The sequence below is a fragment of the Cyrtonyx montezumae genome, unplaced genomic scaffold, assembly GCF_038088225.1.
Source record: "Cyrtonyx montezumae isolate F1298 unplaced genomic scaffold, pur_monq_1.0 scaffold_3, whole genome shotgun sequence".
Classification (NCBI taxonomy): Eukaryota; Metazoa; Chordata; class Aves; order Galliformes; family Odontophoridae; genus Cyrtonyx; species Cyrtonyx montezumae.
This window is the reverse complement of record NW_027072034.1, coordinates 131,549,334-131,573,525: the sequence shown is the minus strand read 5'-3', so window position 1 is coordinate 131,573,525 and position 24,192 is coordinate 131,549,334. Positions and strand designations below refer to the sequence as shown.

The following is a 24,192-nucleotide window of genomic DNA, read 5'->3' as shown; positions in this document are numbered from 1 at the left end:
AAACCAGTATTTTTAATTAGCAGATTTATGAGGATGAGAATACTTTTGGAAGAGACATTACTATGTGGTCTTTTTTTTTTTAAAGGAAAAGGAATGAGGAATTTGCATAGACTTTTTTTTAAAACTCACATTTAAAACACATTTCATTTCATTCTGTGCACATTTGGCCCTTTTAACTTCTGTAAGAGAGGCTGTGGATGCTGCTTTCTTGGAGGCTTTCAAGACCAGGTTGGATTGGACCCTGGGCAGCCTGAGCTGGTGGGTGGCAGCCCAGCCCACAGCATGGGGTTGGAATAGGATGATCTTTAAGGTTCCTTCCAACTCAAGCTACTCTATGATTCTATTAAATACAACAAATAATCCTGTTTCTTTTCTTCAATTAAAAATGAACATTGCTGTTTTGGTACTTGTTTACAAGTTGAATCCTGCACAAACACGTGGTATTTATATTTACAGATAAACCAAAACCAAATTGGATGGTGGTTTTCAAACTGAGACCATTGGTCTAAAAACGTCATTTCAAACTTGATCTGAGAATGTGCATAGCACCATAAAGGCAAGCTTATAGTATTGTTTGCAACTAGCCCCAAATTTTCTCAGAGCATACGATGGTAAAATTCTTCAGAGCATGTGTGAGGTGAAGGAATTTTGTCCAGGACAGAATAACTTTTCAGTCATCCATTCCTAATGTTAGAGCAGCTGATTTACTTTCCATGTACAGTAGGCAACATGTAAAAACATAAAATATAATCCTCTTGCTTATAATATCCTTTGTTTCTATAGCATCATTTTTTATGTTGCAAAGCTTGTAGCATGGAAAATATCTGCTCAGGTATTTTACTGCATATCTATCTTCTTGGATTTGGGCAACACTAGAAAACACCATTAAGATTTGGATATCAAGCTACAAGGAAATTTATATTTGTGGGTATTTTGAAAGAAAAAGGGATGATATACATTTTAATACATCTGAAAATTAACTGTAGACAGGAGCCTCAATGCAAAATTACCTTAGAGCTTACCATTCCCAAGCATAAATGTACAGGTATAAAGGTACAGGCATAAAGGTACAAATGGCATTAGCAGTTTTTGCTAATCCTGAAACACTCCAGATTTTGTATTATTGCTCAGTATGTTGCAAGAGTATGCATATGAGTGCATAGGTACTCACATTGTTGGCATTGATTTCATAGAAATATATTTAAAATTTATTTTTATTCTCCAAATCATAGTCAGACTTCAAGGGTACCAGAAAGATTAATTGCTCTGTCATAATTGATTTCCCTTTACAGCAAGCTGTATGCTCAGGAAATCAGTAAGTATATATTAGTGAAAGTTCATTTATTCTATTCATCACAGAAATGGCTTTCATGGAGTCTGTCACTGAGATAGTTAGAAACCATTACAGCCAACTTGCTGGAGGCTTGAAGAAGTTTTGCATAGGAAACAAAACCAATTTATTTATTTCTTACAGATACACAGTATTGTAACATTACTACTTTATTTATCAGTTTATCCAACCCAAAAATTAACTGGAAAAGCTCTCACTAGTGTTCCTCATCCAAAAGAATTATCTGACAGATATTTGCTTTCACCAAACATAAGTAAGACAGTAAAGCAAATGTAAAGGCTTAAAAAAAATTGGAGAAACTCAGATTAGAACATTTACTTTTGAGCAGCACTTTTTAATTAGTATTTTTGTCAATAGTGAATAAATCAGCAACAGATAAGAGTAAATTATAAAGATGAATGTTGCAGGGTCCCTGACCTCATATTTGTCTGGTGGTAATGTTGGTGGACATCTTCCTGGGACATCCTGAGTGTGCAAGAGGCTGTGCTTAGTGATGTCTACTTCACTCCAGCTTTTGAGAACAGAAGACTGAGGTGGATCTGGTCAATGTTTATGTACATATAAAGTGTGGGAGGCAATTGAATGAGGCCAGACTCTTTTCAGTGGTGTGTAGTGATAAAATGAGGAGCAGTGTCCTAGAACTGGAGCATAGGAAGTTTCACACGAATGTGCAGGACTTCTTTACAGAGAGGGTGATGGAGCTCTGGAACAGGCTGCCCAGAAAGGTTGTAAAGTCTCCTTCTATGGAGATATTCAAGACCAACCTGGACGCCTATTTGTGTGATCTATGGGAAACATGCTTTAGCAGGAGGATGGATTCCAGAGGTCCCTTCCAACCCCTGTAATTCTGTGATTTTGTGACTCTTGAGCTAAAAGTAGCTAAAAGTTGAAGTGAAGCCGTGAAGGAGAACAGTCTTTGTCCTCAGAGGGAAATAACGACCATGCTATTCCTGGTAACTACACAGATTGTCTCAGAATGTGAGATCTTGTATCCATTCTTTCTTGTGCACTGATTTGTTATCAAACACGTTGGTTGTTGTTTTTTTTTATGTTTTTGTTTTTTGTGTTGTTTTGTTTTGGTTTTGATTTTGTTGTTTGTTTTTTTTCCTAATGTAACAGAAAGAATTGATAACTATTAATTCTCCACACTACAACCAATACTTGTCCAGTCAAGGAACTAGTAATTGTCATTAAAGACTGGGCACTGTGTTGCTAGCTGATGTTCAGAGACAACCAAATCACAATTCTGATCCTAGAGCACTTTAGAGTCAAAGAAGTTGAGTTATGTCTGGTTAGAGAGGCAGATGTAAGCAGTAGTGACGTCATTTGTCAAGATGGCAGGTAATCCTGGATGCATGACATCCTCATGTCTTCTCATAGGAAGCAAGGAGCCATAGAGGAGAAAGCTCTGCAGCTGATAAAGAACCACAGAGAGGAAAATATCTTTAAATAGCAAAAAGAATTATAGCTTGAACTTACGTATAAACTGATAGAAGGAGCAAATGTCAGAGAGGCTGTACTTAGGGTCGTTAAAGATCTGAAGAGATTTGAATATGAAAAGAAGTAACCTATATTTTATCTGATCAAAGAAGAGTGACGTGCTCAAAGAAACAGAGTAGAAAAATGGTCTCTGCAGCAGTATTTCTGTATCAGTGGAGAAGTGCACTTGTCAAGTACAGAGGAAAGGATGCTGATGTAATTGAATAGCAAATGATGAGAGCCTCAATAAGAATTTTAGCTGTAGGGTTTGATAGGAATTGTCGTATCTGTAATACGTTATGCAGAAAAGATCTGCAGTATCACAGCGTTACCAGGTTATGAAGAGTGAATAGAATATGATACCTGAGTTATAGTCACAGGGGAAAGAAAGAGAGAATGCTGTCTATCACAGAACAGCCGTCTGCCAGTGCAGATAGGCATGGCTACGAGTCTTTCAGGGAAATGCAGGCATTTCTTGTTTTAGGAAGTCTGAAATTTTGAGATTGCTTTGAGCTTGCTCGGGAAAAGCTGAAGACCAGTTCTGACATTTTAGTAACAAGTAGCACTGTTTTGAGAATGTATGCATACATAGCTTTGTCTTTGCTCAAAATGCAAGTGGTCATTCGAAGCCAAGCACAAAAAATGAAGGAAGACTTAATTACTACTTTAACTCACAAGGAGGTAGTTGCTGCTATCATACTAATATCTTCTCAGATAAATGAGAAATAAACAAGGCTTACAGAGGCGGTTCTAGGGAAAGGCTACTTGATAAGGCAAAGACTGAGGAGGACAGGAGCATAAAGATGATGGAGAGCAACAAGGTTGTGTGTATGTTTGCACCTTACCTTGCAGTATAGTGCAGAAATACCTTTCTACTGGAATGTACTGTTTGGAAACAGAAATTAGAGAAATTCAGGGCAGAATTAAAATAATTCTGCACTGTGTTTTCTGAGGGTATTTCAATACTGAGACAGTCATTCAAGTATTAGAGTGGATTTTCTGTATTTTGAATTCTTCACAACTAAGTGATGAATGTTGTAGCTATGTCTGCAATTAGGGTCTTTGTGCCACAGCTCCTAGTGGGGCTTTATGATTGTTATTGCCAGTAACAATTCAAGTAGGTGAAGCGTAAGCAGGTGAGCAGATCAAATGACACTTTCTGCCCTTGAAAACTGTGATTAGATTAGCAGTGATAGAGCCAACATGGAGCTTCCAATCTTCTGAATAATTGTTACCCTTCACTTTGAGTCCATACAACATACATGCAGGCAAGGTTCAGAAAAGTTGGTTTTGCGAGGGCTGAAAACTGCAATGTCTATCAAACTTTATTCCTAGTAAAATATTTGCAAAAAATTTTCCCAATATTTGAAAAAAACAAGAGGCCAGAAACTGAGCTGTAGATATGACACCATAGGCATAACAATTAGTTGTGGTTGTGACTGGTGACTTCCTTTGTTATGTATATTGGAGTGAAATATTAAAATTGTGTTTGTGTTTCAGCAACTCACAGCTGCAGAGATCACTGTGAGTTGCAGCTCCAAATGAAGTTGGAAATAACCACAGAGGATTTGGGGCTGAATTCCAGCTGCTCATTTCTTACTTCAAACACTTGCAAAAATTTATAGACATTCCTTGTCATTAAATCTCCTCTATCTGCCTGTCTTACTACACCCTGAGAACTGAAACAAAGGTATCTAAGAGATGCAAAGATACCTGAAAACATAAAGCCTCCAACCTGATAAGTTAAAAGGATTTTTATAAATTAAGTAAAAATTGCTATTGGCAGTTTCTGCAACAAACATGCACATGCACATTAATATGTGCATTTCCTGAATTCTTTCCCTCTCTTCTTTCTTTACTTATTCAAAAGGGTTTAAAATGTGAATGTGTTCTTTGTATTAAATACAGAACATATTTTTACTACCTACCAGTGTGCATTTGTCCTCTTTCATGATTGCATCTGAACAGTGTTTATGTTAGTTTAGCATTATTCTGTCGTTATTTTGTACCAAACACCCTATGAGCTACACAGTGGCAAGAGGCGAGATGAAAGCATGGCACGTTTGGCTGCCATTAATCATTACCAGCTTTTATCCCAGCCCCACCTTCTCTCCTGCAGTTTCTCCTTGGATGGAGAAGTGCTGGATGCTGAGGAACATGGGGTCACGTGTATGAAGCATAGGGTACTGGGGGCTAGGCTGGAGCTTCCCCTGCCATTTATTTTTCTCAGATGATGGCAGAGAATGACCAGGTTGTATCAAAAAGTGCAGCTGTGATGCTCAGCTACCATTGCTATTATATCTTTACTTGAAGAGATATCACGTCAGTGCCTCCAATTGCACTGCAATGCCTTAAACCAGTACCTAGCACTGTGGCAGAGAGTGTTTGTTTACCTTGGGGAACTGGAAGCAAAGGGAAGAAAATCAAAATATCATGGTGTCCTTCTTTGCGGTATCTATTTTTATTGCTGTGCTTGTGGATTTAATGAAGTAGGTGATGGAAATCAGAGGTGCTCTCTTTGCCCACTGCAGCACTAGGATGAACACCTTGGTGATCTTCAGTTTATCCTCTGGCTGCCCTTTCCTTGTGAATGCAGAGTGAAATGAGGCAGTAACCTCATTTGATTTGCACATCCCACAAAACTTGCCAGTGAGGTTGGAGACCTCTGTATAGCTGATTTAAGTCTCATGGTGCTGGATTGGCTTTTTCTTCACAGACTGCATAGAGGTATTCTGCAGACCTCCAGGTTAGAAAATGAAGAAGTAGATGAATGTGAGAAACTTGAGGCTGACAAATTTTAAAACAGAGAGAGAAAAACACATAGTTCACGTAATATGAGAGACAAATGTGAGTTACCAGTAAGTCTGCACAAATTTACTTTTTAAATGGTTCAAGTGGAGATGCAGTCTAAATAAGGTATTTTGAGCACAGTTTCTAATAAGATTGTAGATATCGCAAAGTGCAGACACCTCATTAGTGAGGACTAAAGCTGATCAAGTTAATTTCATTTAATTACGAGCTGACAACTTAAAGAACATAGCATATGTCAATTGTGTCCCACAGGTGAACACAGACCAATAGCACAGACAGAAATCAGATCCCTTGGAGAGAAAATACCATATGTGAAAGCATGACATAGAACTGAGCTGTATTTCAAGGAGGGAAGCATTTAGATTTTGGACTTGCATGTTCAAGCTATTAGTGTACCTATTAGGAAATGATGCAGATGATTCCCACCAGGCATGTGAAATTTCCTAGAAAACTGTTTTTTGTGGGTATTATTGAAGTAGAATTTGTTGATTAGTAAAACAAAAATTAAAAAGATAGCAGCATCAGAAGACTTTGGACAACAGTTTCTTGGAATCAAAATAGCAAAATGCTTTGTTAGTTTGAATTTGTCAACCTGATACTGACATTGGCTAAGAAAGTTAATAGTCATCAGCTTTTCTCCTCAATAATAATGTACTCATGTTTGCAGGTGTTGTATATGCATTCTTACATATCAAAGCTATGAGCCAGATAGAGCTGCAAAGGCCATTTGATTTAGTAAACTGAAGCTTCATTCTTCTAAGTGCTGCGGCTATGGTGACTTCATGGAAGTCAGTAGGTGTAACTCAGTACTGTAGTTGTTTTTGTGTTTGTTTGTTTGTTTTTAATATTACATTTTCTTGCGTTTAGTTTCATTTATTATTGTTATTTTGCATTTTATTTCTCTGTTTCCATTAGACTTATGCTTAGCAGGTTTTATAGTCATTCCATTAGAGGTTTTACACTCAAACTTCATTTATGGCCATAGAGGAAACATACCTTCTAGATATAGCCAAGATTTTATTAGTAGCGTTCTTTAAATTTTAACAATGTAATCCTATAATTATTGTTAGTTGACTTCTAATTCTTACAAAAAATGTTTCTGTAGTAGTATTAATGTTAAAATTGTTATATGCGCGCTTCTTAGTTTCTACTACTTTTCACAGTGCTTTGTTCACCATCTGTTGCTGCTGCAGGCCCTGAGGTCAGTGCTTTCAGGCTGGTGGGGGCCGGGGAGCATTCTGGCATGCCACTGGCATGTGGAGCCCTTTGCTGGGATGGATATGACGTTTGTGTTAATGGTTTATTTTTCCTCACTCTGCAATCTAGTTGGAGTCATTTTATGCTTGCTAACACAAGTTTAGACCTTGTTTTTTCTTCACTGGTCTGAAGATCCATGTTATGACCGAATTTACCATAAACAGTTCCTTTAATGTGTGTTAGATGCTAGTTCTTTGTTCTCATTGTTACACTTAAACACAGCTTTGTCCAGATCCAGGTCTGCATTTCTTTAGCATACCCAGGTCAGTTGTTTATAGCCATGGGGTCTCCAGTGCCAGTGTCCATCTTTATCACCCCACACCTGTACTCCATTGCTCTGAAGCCCTTGTCTCCATTTCTCAACTCCTCTGCTGTCCCACCAGCATCTATTTCTCTATACTGCACAATAATGTTGACTTTATAAAACCAACATCATTATACACAAAGGAAAACAGAACAGGACTGACATAGCCACCTGGTCAGCTTAGAAAAGTGCTGTTATTGCAGAACCAGGTAAGGCAGATCTGTGGGCAGCTCAAGGACAGTTTGGGCAGAGCAAGCCTGGCAAGACTTGCTTCTGAGGCCTTGCAAACTCACTGCAAAGCTGTGAGCTGTCATCACCAATGGAAACAACATATTAGGGGCTACAGCATAACAGAGTTTATGACAATTCTGGCATGTTTTGCACAGTATGGAGTGTATATACAGAAAATGTGAAGTATTGTACAATGTGAAAGGTACCTGTACTTCAGAGTATCAAATATGTATTTTTCTAATGGGCTTTCCAATCACCTTCTTTTTATAATGTAAATGTTGGGGTTGGATCTGTGTTTTAATTTGTTTTAGGAAATATTTTCTAGTCTCAGTAATGGTTTGCCAAAACAAATAATTTGGTATGTTCTGTATTTGGCAGAGCTGTCATTCTAGTCACTGATTATTAACATCATCAATAAAATGTGGATGCAAAAACAAAACTGTGTCTAATAGAATTTTATCAGAAAATCAGAAAAAAATCAGTTATACCAGTAGGACCACTGGGGCAAGGCAAGAGCAGGAGGCCAGATTTGTAGTTCTGTGTTTACTTATTTCTGATTCCCCATTTGTGTTTTCTTCAGGAATATGTTATGGGTTTTTTCCTCCCTATTTATTCCTATTTTTTTCCTGGATGAGTGTGTTTGAGTTGCCCTGAGATACAAGTCCAGAAATGTGCATTGGGTATTGTGAACTGAGAGTGCACACCGGCAAAATATTAATCTTCGGGCACTTACTAAATGTCTCCCAAATCTAAGGGGCTGTTTGCAGATGTAACGTAAGGGATTGCACAGTTGAGCTGCTATTACCATACCTCATGAGCAGGAGAGCATGTTTTGCGTTTGTGATAAGGGAAGATGAGAACATCCTTATTTTCTCTTATCTTCTGCATCTGTAAATTGGCAGTTTCACTCTGGACACCGAGAACCAGGCACAGAGACTCAGGGCTTCTGCTCAAGTATACTCCTGTTAATCCATTTAACTCAATATCGGAATACATTTGCACAAATCAGCCTCTGTTTGTGTTTGGGCCATGATAAATTCCCTGCTGGTAAAACCTACTCTTTTGTTTCCCTTCCACCATTGAGAATGTTGGAGCTGTTCAGCAGTTCTTGCACATTAAATCATATGCAAAGGAAGCAGGAGCTATTTACAGAGCTCCTTCTGTTTCAGATTCCTTTTTCTTACTGTCAATAATTCAAGTGTGGGTTGCACTAACTGTGGGATACAAATCCAGGTGCATGTATGGGAACAGGGCCAGTATGTTTTTAACAGCCTGCAGCACACCAGGTAACCACACAGCAGTAATCATACTGACTCCAGCAATATTGCTGGACTTTTGAGTTTTGGCTGTAATGAGCCATGCTATTATACCCATTTTCAAGTGATCAGTGGTGGGTACAGATAACCAAATGAAAAACTCTTCTAAATGCAGCTCTTCCTCAGCTGAGTTACCACATGCCATCAAAATATGCATAATAATAGGTAAGAGCTTCCACATTTCCAGCGTCACTTTGTCAGCTGAAATATATCAGCAGAGAAAACTCTGGTTGGATTGATTCAGGCAGATTATGCTGAAGGATCTTCACTTGCAGAGAATGTTTATTTAGATGTATCATGGGAAGATGCTGAAAACACCCTGTGAGTTGAACAAGTACGAGAGACTTGAGGGACAGACCTTCTCTGCCAACCTCTTACCTGTAAATTGTTTGCCAGAGTAGGAACAAAAGTTGTAACTTCTATTGCAAGGGTGCTGTAATTAGTTGCATCATGAGCCTATTCTTTTTATACAGTATAATATACAGGTAGTCATGTACTCAGACAATTTTATGCTGCGGGCTGGTGTGGTGGGTTTCATTATTGTTGTTCTGAAGTGAACTTTTAAACATGTAATTACATGGAGCTGAAGGAAAAATCATACTTTAATAGCTAATATAAACAAGATATTCAATTTCAAGTGGTTCCATAAAACTTAAAGTGGGAAAAGTCAATAATGGGAGGCTTAAAAATAGAACTGTGCCCTTTTGATAATTTAAGCCACTCTAAAGGGCAAAATAAGCTGTGAAATCTTATATGCAGTATTTAGGCTATTGCTTTTTTTTTTTTTTTAACAGGACTGGGAGTTCCCGCACTTTATGGGTGATGTTGAAGTGAATCTTCCAGGCTTGCCATCTGCACACATGCAGTTCAAAGTACCTTATTTCCAGAAGGTCTTAAAAGAGGAGTATCACATTCATATAACAGGTATGTAACCACACAGACTGTGATGCAGGCACACATTGAACTGGTTCTGTGTAGGAAATGAATGCTAACATGTTCTTTACCGCATATTTTCTTTGTTCTCCCCACTCCCTCCCAGGTGATAGCTGTTTTTCTATCTGTTTAACTATCCCTATCAGTATCATCCATATATAAGCCTCTCAGGGAAATGAGGAATCTGTATCTTGCAAATCAAAAAAAACCTGCTGTTTGTCATGGATTTCAGCAACTTCTTGTGACACTAAGTAATACCTAATGTAGCATCAGAAATCTTTTATCTAAAATTACTCTCCAGGGGAATTAGCTGCTTATTTCATTTTAAAATCTCTTATGCTTTCAGATGCCTTTGCTGTGATTTATGCTAATATCTTTTCATAACTTCGGTCATTCTCATCTGGCAAAGGCCACTCACAGCCATAATTCCATCACTGATCCAATCAAAAACAGGCAGTTAAATAACTTCAAATAAAATATAATCACAGTTATTCAAATGGATGGCACATACAGATAAAAGTACCCAGTCCTTACATAGTACGAGACAGTGTTTGAATAACAGTAGGGAATGAAAAAGAGAGGAAGGTTAAATAGGGATAAATATTTTGCTTTTACCTTCAAGCAGTGCAGAAGAGTCTGGTGGTAAGAGAAAAATAAATAGTATTGTATAGCAAAAGAATGCAAATGTGAATTGACAGAGGTCTTTAGCTGCTAGTATAAACAATCATAACATGTGACAGTGCACAAGAATAAGATACAGACAGCATCCAATGATACAGCCATATGAAATTCCTGCAGAGCAGGGACATTAGGAGTATTCAGAGATCATACAAAGACGTGGCCAATTCCTGGCAGGTGAGCCCTAAGCCTACCAGGCAGCAAAAGCCAAGGGAAGAAACTGTGCCAAGGAGGAAAGAATGAAGAACTGGGACTCACTAGAGATAGGCTGAATGAAGAGAAGGCATTTTCAGCAGAGAAGATAGAAATTTGAGTGATGGGTAGGAAACCAGAAAATAAAAGAAAATGAGCACAGAAGTTACCTGCATGCTGTTGAGTAAAAGGAGGCAAATGGGCTAGTAGAAAGGAGAGATAGAGAGATGGGAAGTTTTTTCAAGTTTTACGTAAGTTCCCTGTTGGAGTACTGATGGGAAATAGACAATTGGCAACAGAAAATGGGTTTGGAGTACATCTGAATGAGATGGTTGAGATCAGGGGCAGGATGAAGTGAAACAGGTAAATGATGTCATGGTCAGTGACAGAAGATGCAGAATGAGAAAAAATGAGATGAAGAACCCATTTTTCTCTCTGAAGTGAGAAAAGTCTTGGGTAAAAAAGGAGACAAAGAAGAGAGCAAAAAAAAAAAAAATCAAGTATCTGGCACAAATAGGCATGAAATTCAGACCTAGTGGAAAAGAGGATTTTTTTCTGCTTCTCAGAACTAGAGCATGAATTTGAAGAGGCTCAGTTCCATGAGGATCTCAGATGCCCTGCAGTTATTACATAGAATAAGGAGAAGTAGTGAAATGAGTGCACATAATAGCATGAACAAGGACTGAGTAATGATTGGGTGAGCTGTGCCATCAGATAAAGGAACTCAGGTTATAATTAATGTAAATGAAAACCAATGGGTGGTAGAAGAGGGACTGAAGAGTGAAGAACAGTTTTGCATTGCAGAACAGTCAGGGATATTGATAATCAGAGAAGAACTAGGAATAAGCAACAGCAAAGAACATAAATTACGTATCAGAAATACAACTGGTAGCAGAGCTGCTGTTAAAAAACAAATCAACTGAGATCAATATTTATACATTGTAGAGTCTTCCGCAGAGAGGACTGGAGGTCTTTCTAATTTTCTGGCAAGAAAGCATCCTTTTAATGAGGATGAGCTAATGAATAGGGGCTGAGGAATATTTTTCCCTGCTCAGCATTAACAAGATCCATTTATTAGATTCACTAGACAAATCAATCCATTTGACTGCGCATCACGTATTCTGTCTACTGAGTGCCTGTTTTATCTCAGTGCTACACCACCCTTTAGGAGATCTAATAAACAGCCATAACACATGGCACAGGAACCTCCCTTTGGGTAAGTTTTGCTTGAACCATCTGTTCTTGCCATCAGTTCTTAGGTTAGGTTAGGGTATCATCTTGGATCATTTTCAAACTCTAGCTCTTGTGTGGATGTGTAAATTCTTGTAATTTTCTACTTAAAGAAATAATGAAAGAAGGAAAGAACTGGTTCTTTATATATATTTAACAAGATGAATATAATCAAATCTAAAATGAGGGTAGAAAATGAAAGAAACTGGCAGATGACATGACATGTGGGTAGGGTATTGGTAATGGAGGGAAGGTAAAACCCCATTAAAGCCTGCTTTATTTAAGCCCTGTTTAATACATGGGATCCAGAATGTTAAACTTAATCACATATCTTCTTTTTCTTGTTGTTGTTGTTTCGTGCAAGAAAAAAAAAGACAAGGGCCTGAATATATATATATATATATGTTTTTTGTACTTGCTACTGTGATAAGGTCCAACTGTAAAACTACAACCTATGCTCCAGTGTCCAGAAACTGATAATCCATTTCTCCTAGCACTGAGAAGAAAGAAATCGTGGCTGAAAAATTATTTGCTGTATTTTTCCTTGCAAATGTTATTCTTCGTAAGTTTTATGTATTTGGTCACTCTTGACTGATATAAACAAGAGCAGCATCCGGACTCCCCTGAGCAGTCCTGTTCAGTGCTGGGCTGCTCTAATGAGCAATGGTCCCCCAAAGAATCAGTTATAAATGTGAAGGTATGCAGAGAAGTAAATGACACTAAACTACCTTTCTGTTGATGCGTGCTTAATGGCTTGGTATATGGGCTGTACAGATGAAGGATTTCACAGTTACGTTATCTGTGTTGCCAGCTCTCCTGATTTGATCGTAAGTCTTGTCTTCTAAGACAGATGATTACTGGAGGGTTGTTTTTTTTTGTGTATATATGTGTGTTTTTAGATCTTTAAGTCTTATCTCCTGTATTCAGCACCTTTGTGAGAACAACTTTCATGTTTTTTAAAATGTACCTCATGATTGCAGAGAGAAGAAAAACAAAATGTTACTTCTACATAGGTCCTTTACTCAAAAAGCAGAAAAAAGAAGCAGTATTGAGTGTATTATTTTGAACTTATCTGGCTACTTTGACCTAGCAGCATTCTTCCTTAATGATTTCTGAATTTGCTAAGCTGGCAGTTATGTTAACATCTGCAGCCTGTTGCTCATATGCTTCAGTGTAATTTTAAATTCATTATCAAAAGCTTATCTCATTTTTACTGGTAACTGAGTACCTCATTTTGCCTACATTTCTTTGCTTCTAGGAACTCCTAGAAGCTACTCAGTATTAAACATTTTTATCCCGTTTTGATAGCTGCTTTTATCTATGAACATCAAAAATGTCTTGAATTCCTGCATTTGCTTAAGTCGTCTGGATTTTCCTTGACAGATGTCTCACTATAGTGTGTGTATTTTCCTTCCTGGGTGTTGTTTATAAAAATACATAATCTCGCCTAGTTTCTATAATACCCAGGGAAATTTGTAATACTTCAAAGTAAATTTTGTTACTTCTAATTCTTTCATTGTTGAAAGGCACTTGGATGCCAGGCTGGTACCATCTACTAGCACAGATCCATGAGCATCTGCTGTACATTTTCTAATAAGTTCCAAATGAGAAATGTTAAGGTTTAGGTATCAAAACAGGTGGGAGATATTTCTAGCTGTTTGTAATGTATTTCTGAGTTCTGATCTAGGTGTGCCCTTCCACCCAAAGGAGAAATTGTCACCTTCATGATTGGCAAGTGCCTGGTATGGCTGGCTTGTGGAGTTAAACCAGAAGGATGTCTAGATCCAGGCCAAGCATCATCTACACAGATATGCCTGAAGGAGCCTGTGGGCAAAAATAGAAAGGTTAGAGGTAAAAACAAAGCTGTCTGTGCACACAGACATTAGAAGATCTCAGAGGATTTGCTGCTTAGTTCAGCTGTGAGTGGTCTGTATGGATGTATCTAGCCAATAGCGCTGACATGACAGAAGAGGTGATGAATGTTTCTAAGATATCCTTATGTTTTACAGAGGTGTCTGGATGTTTTTAGATACAAAATGCAATTGAGACAACATTTTCTACATAAGCCTCTGGCTGTGGTTGCACAACATGAGGCCAATTGAGTCTAGCTTTAATAAATGGGATTTTCATTTGTCCTCTTGACCTCTAGGGAGTTCCTGAGGACTGGTTTCTACACTAGAACTCTGTTTTTAGGACATAACTACTCCATTACAGAGTAGATTTACTTACAAAAATAAAAATGCTCCAGAATCAGAAACTTGTCTGGGACCATTTAGACCTGAAGGATCTGCCTCAGTTGCCCAGTAAAAGAGTGGCATGTGATGTTGTGGATCAGTTGCTTAACCTCTTGTAGAGTTTTTGAGCCTCTTTAAAAATAAGCACAGCCCAAACACCTTGTTCAGCTGGCAGAAACGGATGACCCTTCAAATGTCATGTGTAACAGATAAGGACTTTGAGACTGTAAATGGTGCTTGTGAACCAAGTATGCTTTAAGTTGAGCATGGCCGGATGACAGCCAGTTCTGACACCTGATTTTCTTCATTGTAACTCCATTGAGGAGTCTGAGTATAGTTCTCCGTTTGCTGAAATGCCTGTCCTTCCAGTCTTGAGATCTGCATCCTTCCAACTCAGTTTGTCTATGGAAAATCTATCTGCTTGAAGAAGAGCTAAACAGTGCCAGGTGTATGCAAATATTCTTGGATGCACAGACCTCCCTAGAGCAGTAGTTGTACTGATCCTACATAAGTTGGCTAGGAGACAAATTAAATGACTTCATCATGTGGAACTCCATTTTCACTTCCAATTTTTAATCTGGAATTTGAAGCATTGTAAAATTAATTATATTATGTTTTTCGGGTTGTTTTGTTTTGGTGGTTTGGGGTTGGTTTTGTGCTGTTTTTTGTTTTGTTTGTTTTTAAGAAAAGAATTATCACCTTTTGCTATATTTATCCCAACTCTGCAAAATGATAGGCTTGAGCCTATCACAAGGTGCAGGAGTAGCTCCTAACTTACAAAGTTCATATCCTGTATAAGCTTGATATATGACATATGTTTGCTATAAACAACATTATGCTAAAATTGAGTTGCAATAGACAATAATTATATACATGTTTGTGTACAGAGGTTACACATGTATATGTAGTTAAAGGTTGGTTACTATCTTGAGTCTCAAAAATGAAATGTCATGTGGAATTATCATCAGATAGGAGCTTGAGAGAGGAAATTGTCAGACCTCTGGGGTCAGACTGCTTCAGTACATTTATCACTGATCTAGAAGAATTGCTTGGTAAACTGGACCTATTTGGCTATCATGTCTGCTAATGCAACTAACTGAAGTACTGTCTTGGAAGAGGGATGAACAGCAGAGGACAATGTATTCTAGAAGAAGGTAAATACTTTCTGTAACTAACCAAGACAGTGCTAACTCCCATTTTGTGTCACAGGAGATTAACACAGCCCTTGGCTACAGGGAATACGGAGTAGGAGTTGGAAGATATCATTATGTTCCTGTTTGTAGTGAGACTGTTACAGAATTTAGTTCTGGTGACAACAATTTTCAAAGGAAAAATTGAAGCCACGGAGCGTGGCAGTGATGCAGAGAATATAAAAATAGTCTAACGATGAGAAATTAAATAGATCTAGCAGAATACTGAGAGATGTCAGGCAACCAGCTGGCTCTTAGGCATAATGGACATAACTCATTTAAGTGGAGTTTTTGCATCTAAGCTGATTGTGCAAGCACCATTTACAAGCAGTAATACAACTGATATACTCAGGGAAACTCTGGGCTGTGTTTCTGTCTGCCTAACTTTATCTGAGAGCTAAGAAGTTTCAAGTTCATGCTCTTAATAAAGCAGGGAAGAATTGAAAGGTACATCTTTTTTATATCAGGTAAGTATTCTAATTCTTGGTATGAGGGGTGGAATCTTTTTAAAACGTATCCAGCACAGAAGAGATTCAGAATTGTGAAATCAGTGTTAAGAAAGGTTCTATATGAAGCCTCAGATTAGGCACCTAACAAACTCTATTCAGCATTTTCAGTATTTTCTGCTAGTTTCTTAAGGCAACTCTGCCAGCAGGATGCCATCTCAAGTCTTACCACTCAGGTGGTTCTACATGTTGTGCTTAGGGCTACATGGTCACAGTTGAGAACTGTGAAATCCATTGGGTTCCATCAGGTGTAAAGATGTGGTAGCTCTCAGTTCAATATTAAAGTAGTTAAGTTCCCTTTGTTGTTCATACTTGAAACTTGTAATCAAGATTTTAGCAGTATCATTCGGCCTTTATAAATGTTATCTCAATAATTTCTCCATTTCATTACACTTCCTGTTTTCATCTTTTAGTTGGCTGGTTTTTTCTTACACTTTTTCACTGTTGCCATGTCTTTCGGATGGGAAATAGCAATCCTGGCCCAATATGAGCCATTACACTTTCTGTCATCTACTTCCCACAGTCCAGCAGTCTCTGGAAAGTAACCTCTTTTAGCTCTGACAAAATGCAGAGTACCAAATGCGTATCTGTAGGTAAACAGATAATGGTTCTAATATTTGTGTTTTGTTGGTGTTTGTATGTAGCCTATTTTCCTAAGAAAATGAGAATTCAATGACAGTGTTCTCTCTGGGGACTGGTCTCAGTCCCTCCAACATCCAATTATTATCAAACAACCTTTGAGCACACAGGCATTCAGTATTTTTGGAGGGTGGGTGTCTAAACAGTACTTACGTTCCCATTATATTCTGGAAAGTGCTGATGGAAATAAGTGATTAGGTAAGGAAAAATCATCTAAGTCAGTGCCCTGATGAGGAAATATGGGTAGAAATCAGCCATTATGCATTCTGTTTGACAGCAGCCAATAGATCAGTGAATGTGTGTCCCAGGCAGCCCATCAACACACAGTATGCAAGGTGTATTCTGTGTCTGTTTGCCAGAAGGTTATGTGTGGTGAGTAAACTAGGGTTATTCTGATAAGGAGAAACACAAGAAATATGAGATAGAAATCCATTGGAAACTGAGGTAGATGGTGGTGGCAAGGCAGTGAAGGTTGACCCTTCCCACCAGTATTCCGCTTCTTTAAAAGGCTAATTACAGCGTTGATTAACCCTCCCCTCCCCACCAAAAACAAACAAACAAACAAACAAAAAACCTGGAGTTATTAAGGAATTATGTGAACAGGAATCACTGCAAGGTCTTTTCAGTGTAGTTTGATTTCTGGATAGTGACAATATCACAATTGAAAGAACATTCTCATATAGTTCCAGTGTAAAGGCAAACTAGATCAAAGAGGACTATTAAACACAATTGCTAACGTGCAAGGAGTATCCTAATGGAGCATTCTGGTCCGTGGCACAGTTTGAATGCACAGAGGAAATGGAATCCACTTACTCTTTATCAAACATTCATTTTCTTTTTCACTTGAAGCATAGTAAAATGTGGTTCTAGCGTAGACGGTTTAGTTCATCGTCAGCAGGAGCGTTCTCCCACAGATGTCCTCTCACATAATCTTGTGATGTCAGTCGCCAGTTCCCCATCCTAACACAGCTTTGATGTATGCAGTTTTGCTGGGTTCTTGGGCAGTGCCAGTCATTACTGCACAGATATGATCTTAACATATGTTCAGCTAAACATGAACAAAATGCCTTAAGTATGAAAATAGTATAATTTTTTGTGTGTTTTGACAGAATAATTTAGCTTAGAAGAAGCACCTGGAGTTCGTCTGTTTCAATATTCTGCTCAAAGCAGTGATAAATTTGCTATTGCATAAAGTTACCTTTTATATCTTTTGGATGCCTGGAGGAGACACGCAAAAGCAAAGTTTTAAATAATAAACAGAGGAAGTGTTCTTCCTCCAGTATTGCAGGGGCTTAATGTTAGACTATGAGTCACTCCCTGGAGGAGTTTTTGACTACATATAGCATAGGAAAGCTAAGCTGACTAACCTTTCAAGAACAAAATCAACTTCTACTCTTTCTCAAGGGCATAATACCTCTAAATAGTCATTTATCCAATTGCCTCACCTGTGTGCATTTGGACACCATGGTTGGTGTACTGAACAAAATCTATATGTGCTTAAAATGTACATGCTTATAAAACCCCAAAAGAGTCTCATTTTAGTCATTAGTGGTAAACAAGTATTTCTATTAAATACGCCTTTTCAAGGAGAGAATCCATGTCAATATTTCTGAAGTTCTGAAATTAATGCTTTCTATGTTTATTGATCTGTACCACATCACATAATGATCTAATAAACAGATCACCTACAAACTGCAATGTGAATTCAATTGATATACTGCTGTGCTTGCGTTACAAAATTATTTTATTATGTGCACAGAACTAACTGTAAAAAACTAAGGGATATTCAGCACAAAGTTGATTACGGTGAGAATATTATTACAACTTTGCTTTACAGATTTATTACAAAAGGACTTTTTCTTTTAGTTGATTTTACATATGAATGCATGCATACTGCTTCTAAAATGGATGTATCAGATGACAGAAATCTCTTTTTTTTTCCCAAACAGGCAAATGGTTTAACTATGGGATTATCTTTCTGGTTTTAATCTTGGATCTTAATATGTGGAAGAACCAAATATTTTACAAACCTCACGAATATGGACAATATATTGGTCCTGGACAGAAGATCTACACTGTGAAGGACTCAGAAAGCTTGAAAGATCTAAACAGAACTAAGTTATCTTGGGAATGGAGATCCAATAACACTAACCCTTTGACCAACCGGACCTATGCTGAAGGAGACATGTTCTTGCACAGCAGATACATAGGCTCTAGCCTTGATGTCAAATGCCTGGCTTTTATTCCAAGTTTGCTGGCTTTTGCTTTGTTTGGTTTCTTCATCTGGTTCTTTGGGAGATTTCAAAAAACTGACCAAGGCATGGAGAATTTAGACAAATCATACACAAGAATGAAACGAAAGTCACCATCAGATATGGGAATGACACGAGAAAATACACAGGTGTTAGTAGAAGAACCATTAAGTTTTCAAGAACCACATCTTGTATCCATAAAATCAGACTTAAGTGAAATAGTTTTTAATTCTTCTCTCCTAACTTCTGAAAACTTGAACGCACAATTGAGTGAACAAGATAGCCCCTTACAACCAGTCCCTGAGTCCTCTGTCCCTAAGAGTAATCCTACAACATAGAGTCAAGTACCCAGGAAAATCAGTTTAAATAAGCAGTTGCTCTAAGAGTTCAGTTTTACCTTTTGTAAGTTAAGATTTACATAGTGTTTAGAATAAGAAACTCGGTCTATACCAAAAGGTGCTCAGCATGCTTTTTCTAGGAGTTTTTTTTTAATTCTATTAGAGTACGTGCCTACTGTATATCTAACATTCCTTTATAGATTGCTTCCCAAAATTGCACAAGCTATTTATTAATACATTACCTTAACTGTACAATAGTGTATTAGATGATTACTTGCAGGTATAAAATTCTACCATGGTGGTGCCTTGAGACATTAAACTGTTTTTTAACTCAACACCAGATGTATAGCACAGTTATTCTGATCTGTTTTGCAGTGCTTTTTGTATATGGTTATTTTCAGTATCATTTGTTGTCTTAACAGAGGAAATAAACACAGTTATTCCTTAAGGAGGTTTTCAGTTAGGACATCACAACTTGACTTTGTTATTTATTCATCTGTGGAGCCAGTGACTTTGATGACCGGACTGCAGAGAAGCATGTTGATTACCTTTTAATTTTTGCTGGCTAGCTGCCAAACACAAATACAGATTCATTATGTGGTAAACGCTAGAGCGATAATACAGCATGGGTCACTACTTATGAAAATATGACTTTCTCCATCAGTAATAGCAATTAGGTGATAATGCCTAATTATATTTTTCATAATTAAAGATAAACTGCTCCTTGATTAAAAATTCTGCCCTCCACCTTTCAGAAACAGAGGTGAAAATACATGGTTGAAGTAACTTTTTCCATCATCACAACAAACCTGGCACATCAAAGAGCCAATGGAGTGATTATGGTAAAGGACACAGAGCCCATTAAATTCTGTATTTGTATGGTTCCATGGAGGTATGGTGAAACAGGCCTGTGAAATGCACCACACACGGACACTCTGAATGCACTAAAGGAATGTTTAGGAGTTTCAATTAAAATAGATTAATACTTGAGTTGTCTTCTTGTACCCTCTTCTTTCTTCATTCACTATCCATGAGTAAATGTAACCTGGGAACAGAAACATGCTGAAACTATTTTGCTTTTTGGAAGGGGACTTTGGAATTCTTTGCTGTGCGATAAAGCTATACACACTTGAGAGATTGCATATCTAAAACATCAGAAAGACTGTGATTCGTCTCTAATTCAGTTCTATAAATTGTTGTTACAAGTTACTAAATAATAAGTAATTTTTAAGTCTGAGTTATTTCCCTGTCATTAACTTGTGTTGCTGTATTTTGTCTTTGTGACTTTTTTATCTTCATTGTTTTGATTTATCTGCTTTTAAGTTTTTGGAATGCTGAATTTAGCATGCATAACTGGACTATGCATTTATTAACTGTCACTTGAGAGCCAATTGTAATAAATATAATTTGACCATTGTTTATTATGAGGCAGGGGCATATCATGTTAGTTTTGTCATTTCTAAAAAACAAGTTCAACACGTGCTGTCCTATATAAAATCATAAATATTTCTGACACTAGAAAGGACAGTAAGCTCAAAACAAATATTTTGCTTATGGAATATTTATTATTACATAAAGCAAAATTTCACTTTATAATCAAAAGGAATGTTTATCCATTAAAAATACGGATAAAAATAATTCTGTTATTGGCTTTTGCCTACTGCTGTCTATAAATTTGTTTACATAATCAAAGACAAACCATTAATTAGTAATAGTAAAACACTGTGAGAGCCCACCTGTGCTATGTAAGAGGTGATTATAGTGATACTTGACATTCAAGCAGAATTTAAAAAGTGAGATCATATGTTAAAGTGGTTACAGAAATAGCTGATTGATTTTGCAAATACATGCTTCTCCATGTTTTGGGCAATATAAACCCAACCTTAAAATTTCCCATGAACTTATTTCTCTTTTTTTTTTTTTGTGCCTGGGAGTGGTTAAATCCTTTAATATGTTGGCAGAAAATGAAAGACTTGAGCCTTACAGCCTACATGATTACATGACTCCGAGAAAACTGCTATTAAGCAACTGATCCGCAGCTAAAATAATTCTGTGACCTCACATTGAGTTAATGCTTTTAAGGTCATTACAAGCCTGCGTGAATGAGAGAAAAACATCAAGTAATCCTAGACTTTGGAGGAGTATTTAAATTAATGGTCAAGCAGAGGCACTGCTTACAACACAAATTCGTAGGAAGTGGAAGGTCTTAGTGTAACCACTCACCACGATCAGTTCATCAAAATTAAATTAGAGGAGAAAGGACTTCTCAGTTGTGTGGGAATCTCATTTGTAAACGGAGAAGGGGAAAGAGAGGAATGTTTCCATTTTCTGCATTCAATGTCTTGTTTCAGAAGCCTGAGATAGGTGGCTAGATTTACCCTGAGACTCTTCACTTCTCTTTAGCTCTGGTCTGATCCTATCAACTGATTGACCAGTAGTGTCTGGAGTATGTTTCAGTCAATTCTTATGTGCAGAGACCACACAATTTGAGCCAGGGGAGAGTAAGTGCTCTAAATCAATCCTCAGTGTTCTCCTGGAGGAGCTTGTCTTCCACTGTGGAATGGCTCATGGGAGTCTGGGTGGCTAAGTGGCCTAAAATTGTTTACCTGAAATGGAAATATCCCTGCCAGAAGGACGTTCGTTGTTTTCAATTATTGTTCATTATTAATATTCTGAAATGCTTCATTAACTCAAAACACTCTGAAATCCTGAAATCTACCACTATGACTTTGATATGTTTGGTTAACTTTTTCCTGAAAGTCTAACAAAAAAATTTTGTTGTCTTTTTTTTTTCTTTACATAAAGAAACTAAGAAATCTATAAAAGGAAAGAAAATGGAAGTTTTCATACGTGTTGCACACATGTCCATTCTGCTCTCTGTAATAAGCCTTTAATACAAGGCTGGACTGTGCTTTGTCCAAGACTGGGCTTGGTGCAGTAGCTCTTTGTCTTTTTTTTTTAGCTTTTTTTTTTTTTTTTTACCACAGATACTCTGTATAGAGATGGATAATAGATACTGATTATGGAACATGTGTAGAAGAGACATCTCTGGGCTAAGCACATAAGATTTATGAGCCCACAGGTGCCTATAAATTACCTCAGCATCTTCAATAACATCCTCAACAATTACCTTTGATGAGATGGAAATGACAGGGCTCTAACAGAAGGTGAGAATATTTGTAGAAATCACTGTAAATGTTATCATCATGTGCATGAAGGCATTTATGTGTTTAAAATCCAGTTGTGTAAGAAGTATGTGTATCTACATTTGGAGTCTAGGGATTATCTTTGGTAAACTGCTGATTTCTCTCAAGCAGACCACTCTTTACTTTTATTCAATGTTACTCTATGGACTTTACTTACTCCAGGTTGTTTCATCTCTTCTACCTCCACTTCTATTGCCTAGAAACCAAAAAGGAATGTTTAATTGCACCATCTGCCTCCCCAAATTATATTTTTGTCTAATCTATACAAAAATGTATGTCTTCCCCAGTACCATTATATTCTGGGCTACTAAACAACTGTACAATATGAGCTGAGCATTGCTTTTCCTGAATAGCTTCCATCATGACAGCAGCCTGGAAAGAAGGAACAGACACCTCTCCATGACCAGGAAGACAGCAATTCAGATTCCTACTAGCCTGGCAAGCACATTTTCCCAGGAGTGCAAAAGTTATGACTTATTAATAAAAGGTGTAACAGATTTTTAATATAATGCCTTTAATTTTAACAACCTTCTAGGAGGGGCTTAGTGGGAGAGAACATTTTATCTTAGGCCATAAAGTTGAAGTGCTTAAGGTCCTGCAAGCAGAGTGCTTCAGCTTTTTAGGTTGCATTTAAAAGTATCCAGCTTAAGCTTTGAGCAGATTGCAGAAATCATAAAAATTAGACATACCAAACTGTGTGTAAGACCATAAAGCTGATTGACTTGTAGCTGCCTGATGAAGGATATAGACAAAGTACATACTTATGAGATGTTAGAGTGACCTTGTGCTTGAGATAATGGACAGGACATGCAGAGTTTCAAACTGCAGTTGTTAATGAACGGTTGCAGTTCCTTTATTGACCAAGATGCTGTTGCACACACCAGACATCCTAGCTCTTCTACCACACAGTCCCTCTCCTGTCCATCTGTTCTAAGCCTCAAATGACGAAGAGATTTTTTGTCTTCATTTCGATCTGCGCTCAAAAGTATCCTGTGGGGAGCCTGCTCTCCCTGGCCACAATGTGGCACACCATTGGGATGCCAAATGCACAGACTTTGTTGTAGGACATGCAAGGGCAAGCAAGATGCAAAGGTCTGGTCTGTGATCTGCACAGCATTGAGGTGAGGAAGAATACATTATGTGCTCATTTCAGAAGTAAATTTGTAAAAATAGGAAATCTGTTTCATAGAAACACTGGGAGACAAATGGAGACAGCAAATCATTATAAACCCTATCCATCCCCTTCACGTATTCAAACAGAAGAGTCAGTCTCTCTTCCCAAATGTTCACAAACAGCTCTCAGCTTCCAGATGACTTCTGAGTGACTAGGTTTTAACACCATCTTATTTCTCTTCTAACACTTCCTCTGCACGGGGGATGCCAGCACCTCCTCACTGTCTGGGGGAAGGGATAGCTTTCTGAAGAAGTAAGAAACTTAAAAAGGAGAAACTCCATGACACTCCCAGTTTCCATAGCAAACTCCATACTGGAGTGTGGAAAAGCATGAACCCAGCTGCTTTGCAAAGGGGAATCTAATAGCATCAGATCCTTTCAGAAATGTATGTTACAGCCACTGCACAGTCACAAAGATACTTCTAATCTCTGTTTTCCTTTGATCTCTGGCAATTGGGGTCTGCAGAAGGGCAGCTTATCTGATTCCTGCAGGCAACTTGGTTCTCATGCTGTTTTATGACATAAGGAGCATTTCTCTGCATTTTGAATTCCTTCTCTTCTTCCATTTTCTTTCTTTTTTCTTTTCTTTTTTTTTTCCCTCAAACCCTATTCCTCTGTTTTTATGTCAAAGCTATTTTTCTTGTTGGCGACCTAAACCACAAATCACCCACCAAAGGCCCATAATTGCTGTTATTGATATAATACCATCTGTACACTGGCTCTGCCCAGCCAACAAAATTGTGCCAAAGGAGCAACAGGTACCTTTCCTAAAGCTTTTTCCTAATCTAAGGACAGATGTAACATGAAAATGATACATTGCAATACCGTATGCTGCCTACAGAAAGGTGTCCTGTCTAACCAGGTCCCTCCAT

At 37.7% G+C, this 24,192-nt stretch overlaps 1 protein-coding gene across 2 annotated transcripts in view; it reads left to right on the top strand.

The window, feature by feature from the left end:
- The window catches only part of TMEM117 (transmembrane protein 117), a 205,720-nt gene extending 186,444 nt beyond the window's left edge, over positions 1–19,276 (top strand). For both annotated transcript variants that reach the window (XM_065743440.1, XM_065743441.1), the window contains exons 7-8: positions 9,544–9,673; positions 18,301–19,276. In XM_065743440.1, the coding sequence (XP_065599512.1) occupies positions 9,544–9,673; positions 18,301–18,941 (771 nt within the window). In that variant the 3' untranslated portion in view covers positions 18,942–19,276. The remainder of the gene's footprint in view (positions 1–9,543; positions 9,674–18,300) is intronic.
- Positions 19,277–24,192: the final 4,916 nt, after the last annotated feature.